This window comes from Zerene cesonia, chromosome 18, assembly GCF_012273895.1.
Source record: "Zerene cesonia ecotype Mississippi chromosome 18, Zerene_cesonia_1.1, whole genome shotgun sequence".
NCBI lineage: Eukaryota > Metazoa > Arthropoda > Insecta > Lepidoptera > Pieridae > Zerene > Zerene cesonia.
This window is the reverse complement of record NC_052119.1, coordinates 8,024,218-8,034,704: the sequence shown is the minus strand read 5'-3', so window position 1 is coordinate 8,034,704 and position 10,487 is coordinate 8,024,218. Positions and strand designations below refer to the sequence as shown.

The following is a 10,487-nucleotide window of genomic DNA, read 5'->3' as shown; positions in this document are numbered from 1 at the left end:
CGCCACGCCGCCCGCGCCCTCCGCGCCGCCCGCCCCGCCGGCCCCGCCCGCCTCCAGCGCCTGCACATACAACTAACTTATTAGCAATTAAATTTTTGCGATTGTATGTACTGGATCGTCTCCAACGGGATATCAAGATTCCTGTTTCATCCCAAAGGATTTAATCGGGATAAAAAGTACCTCTATATACTCTATGTATATCAAATTTCATCAAAATCTACTGAACAGATTTCTGCGTGATTAAATGTCAAACATTCAAATAAACAAACTTTGACATTTATAATATCATAGTGATAGTGTGATTTCAATAAACTGCAAAACATGCAAAATAATATACATACACTTTTGGGCCTCTTTACAGCGGAAACAGAGGTGACAGAGTTAGATGTGGATTCTCCACAGAGGGCACAGGGTCTCCCGGCCGCCTCCCCAGAGTCCACTTCCAACAACCCAACGCACCAGCCTGCCCCCGCACACACCACCTTCAACCAGTTCTTTAGCTCCTCAGCTGTTAGGTCGGTAGGAACTTTTACTGTGTAATTCTTACTGCCTGATGATACCTGCAATGTTTCATATTTATGTTTTACTTTTACTGTAGGATTTAAGGGTTGAGTAAAACTTAAACATGCTCATAGATAAATAAAATATTGGTCAAGATTGAACATTTTTGGGAACAAATTGTGTAATTAAAGTTAGATATTATGAGAAGAAAAAATATGATCTGAAAAAACAAAACAGCTTTTTCATATAAACTTTTTCAAAAATTCACAAAGGAAAAGTAACAAAATAAATTTTATAGATAAATTTAATTAAGCTGCCATAAATGCTCATATGTCTATAGATCAAGCATTAAAATCATATATTATCCAAAAACTTCAGAATCTAATTCCTGTGAATATATTTGAGTCCTCTTCAAATCTCTCACATCACATAAATAAAAGAAACATCTTTTACCTGAACATTAGTAATATTTGAATAGCTACTAGATGCTGTGAGAATTGCTCTTGTCAGCTTTTGCGGATCTGTATGAACACTTAGGAGCTCTTTAACAAGAGTTTCTGCTGCTCCTGATGCTCCCACTCCGGTAACTGAAGCTGGCATGTTGGGGCTACCTCCTTGACAGCTGCTACGGATGCGCAAACACACATTGGGGACGGGACTAGATGTGCCAGAGTTATTTGTGCCTGTGTTGGCTCCAGTTGAACCACCCTCTGGTAAGGCTGGGTTGGGGATGCCACTGGGACGTAACTTAAATCTGAAATATAATTTCATAAATCAATAAGATTGTACAATTGAATACAACATGATGAAATCTACACAATAATCAAATAGTAATAGACAATGTTTTAATATACAATTATAGTCTACTGAAATAAAAAAAAAAAATTACATAAACAATAGAACAACATTCCTCCAATCTACATAATTATAATCTCAATTGAATGATGCAGTTTTTATATTATTTACACTTGTTTATACAATTTCTGTTTTAAAATATCTAATATATCATAAAATAAAAAAGACTCACCTAGATGGTGTAGTTGCACTTTTTTGGCCAGGTGGTTGCAGGGGGTGCCCTGCTCGAGCACACCAACCAACTGGAAATATATCTCTTGAATCATATCTACACCAATAGTCAAATGCACCCCGCCACCCATCAAAAGTGACATGTATCTGGTCATTTTTCACAGCACCCACAGTTGCACAGCATATCAACTGTGGATTCTTTTTATCAACAGCCTCTAGTTTTTGACCAACAACAAATAGATTTGTTTTAGGAGTTGGTGGTTCAGGTTGAAACACTTTGGGAGGAGCCATTTCTGCTCCATTCAGAGTTTTTAGTAAGAACATAGGCCAGCTACTAGCGTTCATTCGAAAGCCTAACGGAGGTTGTAGCATTCCATCATTTTTTTCACAGTGTCCAATTGGATGTATGTCGCCAGCATCTACTAGTCGCCAAAAATCATTTTTATTATCACTACCATCAAGCCGAAGTCTCAGCCGCGGCCCCAACACTCCCACCACTGTAGCTATACATGTTGACGTTAAATTCCGTGGATCCAAGGCTTCTAACTTCATATTCACTTTAAAATCATTAACTGGAGGAACCGACGCTTGTTTGAAGCAATCTTCGGGAGCTGCGACGCTAGTAGTTTCTTTCATGTATTCGGTCCAATCAAACGACTGAAAAATATCGTAATAGGACCCGGTAGAATTATTATTGGCATTGCTTTCTGTACCGTTCGCTCCATTGCCAGATTGTGGAGAAGTTGTCCTTTTTTCATTTTTCTTTTGATATTTATTCAAACAATACGTAGAACAGAAATTTTTGCTGCTTGGAGGTGCATTACCGCGAATAACATTATCGCAGTGCAGACAGGCGCCTTTGCTATAAGCCTGTCGAAATTCTGAAAGACATGTCTCGGAACAAAACTCTTTTTTGCCATTTTCCGTGGGCAAGACATATTTTAAGGGTGTTTTACTCTCTCCACACCAGGTACACGTACGTTTAGGAGGCCTACCAGGTCCACGTATTTTGCCGGGAGCATGACCCGACGAACCGACAGTATTGTTTGACATTTTGATTCGTATGTTTTAATACATTATAGAAAACTGTCCCTAAGCACTAATCATTCAATAATTACATTTTTTAAATCTTCACAAAATCAAATGAACTTTGCAGCCAAGATATATTTTTATGCACAAATATAAACAACGTCATTAACTATTTATGACGCCATTCCAACGTCCATATTAGTTTTTGTTTTTTAATTTTATTTAAGCAGTTGCCAGCATCTTAAATATTGCAGGATATAAGTCTAAATAAAAGAAGAACCAATAAATTACGAAAACTGACAACTTTTTCCCAATACTATCAACTAATTCTTGTGATACAGTATTTCGAAAAATTTAAAATGTAATATTTTTTAATGGCTATTAACACAAATATATATATAAAAAATATTTAGAGGTATAATTTTACTCATGTATACATTTGTTTTTTTTTATAAATATCTCATATACATTTGAAATATAACCATACTTTAATATAATGATAAAAATACATATTATTTTCAGAGAAAATATAACTTTTCTTGAACATCTTTTATGTTTGACATGTTGGAGCCAATAAGTTTGACATTTCGAAATTTTATTTTAAATTTTGTAGGTTAAGTTCCCAAGTGGCAAAAAAACATAAATCTATATGCTAACAAGAATTTTTGTGAGGAAAATGTCTGTTAATATTGCACCGAAAATTTTAAACAACGCAGAGCTTGCCGAGCGCAAGTTATTAGAATTAAAATATAAGGTTCACATTTTCTTTTCGCAAATTTTCTGTATTTCATAAGGCTGTATTTGTTTAGTTACTGATTAAATATATCACTTTCCAGTTGGAAGAAGTCAGAAAGTTTAAAATACAAGAAAAAGTACAAGAACTTATTAAAGATAATGCAATTCTTTCATCGAAAGTTGAAGCTGCTAAGGCAGAACTTGTAAGACTTGAGACGTTGCATGGAAAGAAACAATATCAATTGCCCGGTAATAAACCAGTGGTTGTTTGTAGTACACCAGACAAAATACCACCTGCAAGTGACAATCAAGAAATTATTGCACCAGATACGAAAAAAGTAAAAAAAGAAAAAGAACCAGTGAAGAAGAAAGAAAAAGTTGCAACCCCATCATCTAATACAGAATCAATAATAGATATCAGGAAGTTGGACCTTAGAATAGGCAAAATTATAGATATTAATAAGCATCCTGATGCAGATAGTTTATATGTGGAGAAGATAGATTGCGGTGAAGATAATCCACGCACAGTTGTGTCTGGTCTTGTGAATCATGTACCTATTGATGAAATGAGAGACAGAATAGTGATGGTGTTATGTAATCTAAAACCAGTAAAGGTATGTAGCTTTTAAAAACAACAACAACACAATTCAAGGTTATTTTGGGTCATTATTAGAATTGTTCTATTGTACTGAATTTATATGAAAATGTATTACAGATGCGTGGTGTGACTTCAGAGGCCATGGTTATGTGCGCTTCATCACCTGAAAAAGTTGAAGTACTGTTGCCACCAAACGGAGCAGCCCCAGGTGATCTGGTGTCATGCGAAGGCTATCCACGGGAGCCTGAACCTCAGTTGAACCCCAAAAAGAAGATATTTGAGACTTGTGCTCCTGATCTCAAAACTGATGATGATAAAGTTGCTTGCTATAAGGGTAGTCCTCTAGTTGTACCAGGCAAAGGACCTGTAGTAGCACCCACACTCAAAGGAGTTCATGTCAAATAGATTATCTGGATATTGTATAATTAAACGTTTTTATTTAAATTATCTCAAAATTGTGTTTTTCTATGTTCATTGACATTATAACAGAATGTATATATTTATCAGATTCATAATTTAAAGGAATCATGGTAAAATGAAACTTCATGTTAAGCAATATCAACAATATATTACATCTCATCTCAAGAATTCCTACTTTAACAACTTAATTAATAATTGTATGTCTATTCGAAAGATAGAAAAATAGATGTGACAAAACAATGTTAACATCAACACCATACAGAGTAACACCCCAAATTGTGTACTTATACTGGTCCAGCATTTCAATTGTTTAGTTGAGTAGTCTGTGATCTGTATACAACATTCGCTTAGTATATGTGCCATAGAAAAACCTACAAATGGACATTGTGATACAGTAAGAAAATAGTTCTTAACAATTATTTAACAAGTTATCTCATTGTGACGGAAGAATCATTTTGCGATATTAAACGTCCTTTTTAATTATCTACAAATCTACTAGTTATTAATACATATGTTAAAAGCTAATTTGTGCATATTTCTATATTTTTGACCAGTTAAAACAAGTCGCAAAATTTCCAACATTGCACTATCAAATGTCACATGCGTGAGTATCTACAATAACTGAAAAGCATTGACTGGCCTTTGAGCACTATATTCATAGGAGCAAATTTTTATAGAATAGTAATTAGTAAATATATCTTTCGATCATTAATTATGATTCGTTCAGAAACTGAAGTGAGTATGGATTAGTAACAGTTCATACAACATACAATTTCTTACCATCATTTAATATATTATTTGAAATGCCATGTCATAGAATACAAAGAATGTAAATAATTAAAAAATATTTTAGTACATTCAACTTAATACAAACAATTTATTTAGTTGAGTATGAACATATATTATACATGTGGCATGACCTTATCCAAGAATATATAAATAGGTGTTGTTATGTACTTTTATAACCATGATATGACATACTATGACAAGTTTCAATTAGATATGTCCAATGAGTACTTCTAAATGACTAAATACTGAATGAAGCATTATACTATAGAAAGAAAAGTTTAAATACTGACTTGGAACGTACTTTTTAAATAAATATATCAAGCGATCACTTCAATAGATATCAAAATAGTTAATGTGCGTGTCAGTTATCGCTTACTTCTTTAGTAAGATAAGACATTGCAAATGAACTTTTTACTTACATAGGTACCTATTTGTATATATCGTTAAAAAATAAGTACATTGTTATTTAAAATAATAATAAGTAACAAACAAATGTCAAGTTTATTTAAAAAGGGTTAAAAAAGAATATATCAATCAACAATTTCAATGCAGCTCTTAGTACCTAATATTATTGACTAAACTCGCTAGATCTTTGGTAAAAATGTAAATAACATCAACCACGCTAGTAATTGATAATATATTAATTAAGAATATAAAAATATACATTGAAGTCAATAAACGGTTTTAAAAACCACCACCATACATACATACCATTATCATCTGTTTACACTTATATGTCACGTTAGTATTATGCTTACAAATACTGACAGTATTTATCACTTCAATTAAGCATTTTTTTTTATTCTAGTTATGTCATAATTGAATAATTTTTAAACTTGTATTTAAAAATACAGAAATTCTCTACTTTTATTTTTTTTTAACTTTTTTAGTAATATCAAATTTTATTTTGAACATTTAGTAATGGTTCCCATACGTATTATCATCTACCACTTCAATAATATGAAATGAGTCAATAGAACTTAACAGTAAGTGGAATAAGAATAAAATTTAGAAATAGAGTTTTCTTTTAGGCCTTATAAGTATCTCAATAAAATTACATAAATGATAATCATATTACAGATAATTAATATTAAAGTTCCTTTCGCTATGTTCATAAAAATATATTTTTATTTGATGTTATATATACGAGAAGATAAGCTTATAGTATTGCTAACTAAAGGCAAGTGTTAAAAGCCTTCAAAAAAGAATAAATTTGAATCAACTACATAGATAATGCATGTAAAATAAATGTAAATTTCAAAATATTCCGTTTAAAGCAAAATGGCACCAAAAGGTTTTCCGAGGTGGGTAAGAAGCGTGTGTTATAAAAATATAATCTTGTAAATTGATATAAATCTCATTAGCAATTTGAAGGAAGACCATATTGATGTACTTTCACTTCGCGCATCTAAACATTAAATTAAATGTGACATGGAATGTCTTAATAATTCTAATACTAATGTAAATTAAATAACTCATATAATTTGTATCTAAAATACTTATATAATTTTTCTCCTCATAATTTATATCACGAGAATAAAGCTACAAAATTATACTGATTTATTATGCTCAAGTAATATTCTACTTTATGTGACTTGTTTGTCAGATTAATTTTCATTGATCTTATAAAACTTTCATAAAAATAAAGAATACATCAAGTATGTTACCAAAAACATACCATACCTTTTCCTATCCCTTTTTGGTTTTATATTGTGCAATAAAAATAACTTTGTATTTTTTTATAATTTTTTGCCTTGAAGTGGGCATATAATTTTTTCCATTTTAATTTATATTTACTTTTGTGATTATTAATTTGAGTTACACCAGACATTTTTTACAATGTCGCAATATTTAATATTACGGAACTATAAATATAAGGCGCGTCGCCGATTGTTACCGCTTATAACCCAATTTAACATATAATCGACTTTATATCTTTCCAATAAAGTGAAATAACGATTAGCCATCTTTTCATATCACCCTAGACTAGTAATATAATTGGACAACCTAAATGGGAAATGCTTTTGTGTTTCTAAAGTTTTCTACATAGGCATATAGTTTAAAAATATTTTTATATAAAATTTAGAATGCATATAATATTAAGAGTGTGCTGCGTAAAGCATTTTTCTTGACCCAAAAATTGTCCCAAATAATGGATAATCTGCCATTTGATTTAATTCATCATCGTGCATGATGAATTCCTCAATGACTCGTTGTAAACAAACTGCTTACTGCTTATTATATTTTGGCATCGCTTTCATAACTGAGTCGTATTTTTATTTCATTGTTGGATGTGTTAGACCTTTCTTCCATTTTTCCATATTATTCAAGATTCAATTTCAATGTCACTAATTTCTTACTTGTCTTGTCTTGTCTTTCATAAGGTCTTTTTCGTAATCTTTTTTTTACAGTCGTGTAGGCGAGAACCGACGTTGTGGCTTGATGCGTCTTTGTGCGAGTGTGGACTGGCTCACCGGCCCCAACACGTGTGGCGCCAATGGTGCTGACGTCATTGCCTGTTTAAATACAATATGAAGTAATCTATACTAATATTATAAATAGGAAGAACTTGTATTTTTATCTATGTCTTTATTTGTTTGCTTGTAATGGATTAACTCAAAACCTACTGCAACAATTAAAAAAAATTTTTCCACTCTTAGAAATCTGCACCTTCACCCCTGACATAATTCATATGTCGCTTCATATTATGTCTTGGCGAAGCCGGAGCGAACAGCTTTTTAATAATAAAAACAATAGCTTACAAAACTTAAAAACCCGCTTTGATAAAAGAATGAACTGTAGTATTACGGTCTAGTAAGCTCTAGTAAGACGCCTTACACAACCACGCTGCGTGGTACCGACCCAGCTCGGCACCACCAGGTCGGGGGGGCACCGGTGCGTCGGCTCACACGCCAGCCAACCGTTACAAGTACCACGCACCTGGAAGGTGAGGTCTACGGCGCGGCGCAGGTCGGCGGCGGGCGGCGCGGGCGCGTCGGGCGGGGCGGGGGCGGCGGGGGGCGCGGGGGGCGCGCGCGGCTCGCACAGCCAGGGCTCGCGCAGCAGGTCGGAGGCGCGCGGGCGCAGCGCGGGCTCCAGCTGCAGCATGCGGCGCACGCACGCGCGCGCCTCGCTCGACACGCCCGCCCACGCGCCGCCCGATACCTCCACCTGCTCACGGGAATCATTTGTTTCTTAATATACAACCAATTACAATGAGACGACTTTTTAGAGATATTTGAGATTGTAAATCATCAGAATCGAAGACATAGAATAACCTAGTTAGGCACGTAAAACCGAAAGAGTGAAAGAAATTGGAGAAGAGAGGTTGCGGGTAGCTGAGAAGTCGCGTTATCACGGCGCGGTGAACGAAACGAGTTCAATTCCGCCTCGCGGTAATTTTTTTTCCATTCACTCAATATTTCTAATTTACAAAGCACTAGCTGCGCCCAGCGGTTTCACCCGTCTAAGTCCGTATCCCGTAAGAATATCGGGTTAAAAATACCTGTATAAAGTTGCCTGTATGTTATTCCAGTTGTTTAGCTACATACCTAAATTTCAGTGCAATCGGTTCAGTAGTTTTTGCTTAAAAGAGTAACAAACACATACACATCCTTACAAACTTTCGCATATGTTCCTATTGCTATATTCAGTTTGTTAATAAAAAATTTATCATTTTCTCCATAACATTAACAAAACTTCACGTGAAAAACCAAAACTAAGATGTGCATGGAAACAATTAACGTGTAGCATAGATACAAAATACTACTACCCCTTTGCATAAAAATAATGATTACCCCTTTTTAACTAACTTACCTTGCCTGATTCAATTCTCGCTAGTATTGCCTCGGGAGTATCATCACCCGTTGTAGCAAATGGTGTCCTACCAGACAGCATAATATAGGCCAAAACACCTATAAGATAAAAAAAAAATGCGTTTATGCTAAAAGAAATACAGAATAAAAATGTATTGTCTGTTCAGTATACACATTTTAACGCTCGATGGATACAATAGTTTCAACCTATGAGGTTATATTTTCCCATGATGTTTATAAAAATTTAAGTGAAATTGCTTTTACAATTAAGAGGCACATTATATAATAATGTGCAGGTTAAAAATCCTATGTAATCCAAATAAACGTCTTGTTTTCTAATGGTAAACGAATCCTTACAATCTATCAAATCACAACAAAAAACAAAAAAAAAATTGTTTATAGTATTATTATTGAGTATACTAATCATAATTCGTAGAAGCTACAAACTCACCCAAGCTCCATATATCGCAGGCAGCATCATAGCCAGCCCTCTTCAGCACCTCGGGAGCCACAAAGTTGGCCGTGTAGCACGGGGTCATCAGCAGACCGTTCTCAGCCCGCAGCTGTTTCGCCAAACCGAAGTCCACTAGACGGATGTCTTCGGGCCGCTTCTCCGCTGTCGCGTAAAGGATGTTTGACGGTTTTATGTCTCTGTAAAGGTGGTAAATATGTAAAATAAATATTTTTCACCAGATACGTTAGATTGAAAATTGCTTGCACAATTAATTAATAGGTTACTAAATTATTTTATATTTTATATTTTTAACATAATATTGTAAGATAATAAATTAAGGTTATGTTAAAATAGTCTCTCTCAAAGTAGGCGATAACGCCCCCTTGTGAGAGCTGAAAAGTAATTAATTAACAAAGTTGGTACACGAAATAATAATTATTCAACTAGTATCTGACACAACTACTCTCACTTAATAAACTCGCTCATAGACTTAACGACATGTAGTTTGGTTCTAACTTACTAACACATTTTTCTTTAATTTTAATAAATTTGGCGATTATATATATATATATATATATAAAAATATATATATCCATATATATATATATATATATATATATATATATATATATATATTACATATTGGAACGTAGTTCCTTATCGCGCGTTGCGATAAGGAACTACGTTCAAAAGATCAAAAGTTACAACGACACTCTTTGCTATAGTCAAAAGCCGTGCCGCGTACGCGTGTGTTTGTCTCTCTCTCCTATAGAAAACAAACCACTTATATTCGTTTCATCTTTTCATCGAACAGGAGGCCCGTTTCCTTTTCCTCACCCGTCCTAGCCCATTCCTTCTTTCCGGTCGTTAATCTTTCCCTTTTCCCTTACCCCATAAACACGAGCATCACATTCTCAGAGGCAGACCTCTACGTATGTTCATGGGCGGTGGCGATCGCTTATCATTATGCGAACAACCAGCTCAGTCGCCCGCTGTGACATAAAAAGAATGAAATCGGTTCGCGGGAAGTGGGAGAAAAACGGGTGTGAGTTACATACATACATACATACAAACACACAAGTGAAGCTAATAAAAGCGTGTTAAAAAAGAAAGCATTGAA

General features: G+C 34.3%; 3 protein-coding genes across 3 annotated transcripts in view; 1 reads left to right on the top strand and 2 right to left on the bottom strand.

Moving 5' to 3' along the window:
- The window catches only part of LOC119834085 (polycomb protein Scm-like), a 5,705-nt gene extending 2,945 nt beyond the window's left edge, over positions 1-2,760 (bottom strand). Inside the window, exons 1-4 of the mRNA XM_038358369.1 lie at positions 1,529-2,760; positions 955-1,255; positions 342-560; positions 4-60 (exon numbers count right to left, since the gene is read on the bottom strand). Of these exons, the coding sequence (XP_038214297.1) occupies positions 4-60; positions 342-560; positions 955-1,255; positions 1,529-2,580 (1,629 nt within the window). The 5' untranslated portion in view covers positions 2,581-2,760. The remainder of the gene's footprint in view (positions 1-3; positions 61-341; positions 561-954; positions 1,256-1,528) is intronic.
- A 378-nt stretch (positions 2,761-3,138) lies between these two features.
- Positions 3,139-4,344, top strand: LOC119833749 (aminoacyl tRNA synthase complex-interacting multifunctional protein 1). Its single transcript, XM_038357915.1, has 3 exons — positions 3,139-3,310; positions 3,393-3,905; positions 4,007-4,344. The coding sequence occupies exons 1-3, from the start codon at positions 3,206-3,208 to the stop codon at positions 4,292-4,294; spliced, it is 906 nt and encodes a 301-aa protein (XP_038213843.1). The 5' UTR covers positions 3,139-3,205; the 3' UTR covers positions 4,295-4,344.
- Positions 4,345-4,437: 93 nt separating this feature from the next.
- The window catches only part of LOC119833750 (ribosomal protein S6 kinase 2 beta), a 13,291-nt gene continuing 7,241 nt past the window's right edge, over positions 4,438-10,487 (bottom strand). Inside the window, exons 11-14 of the mRNA XM_038357916.1 lie at positions 9,365-9,592; positions 8,915-9,012; positions 8,039-8,269; positions 4,438-7,614 (exon numbers count right to left, since the gene is read on the bottom strand). Of these exons, the coding sequence (XP_038213844.1) occupies positions 7,504-7,614; positions 8,039-8,269; positions 8,915-9,012; positions 9,365-9,592 (668 nt within the window). The 3' untranslated portion in view covers positions 4,438-7,503. The remainder of the gene's footprint in view (positions 7,615-8,038; positions 8,270-8,914; positions 9,013-9,364; positions 9,593-10,487) is intronic.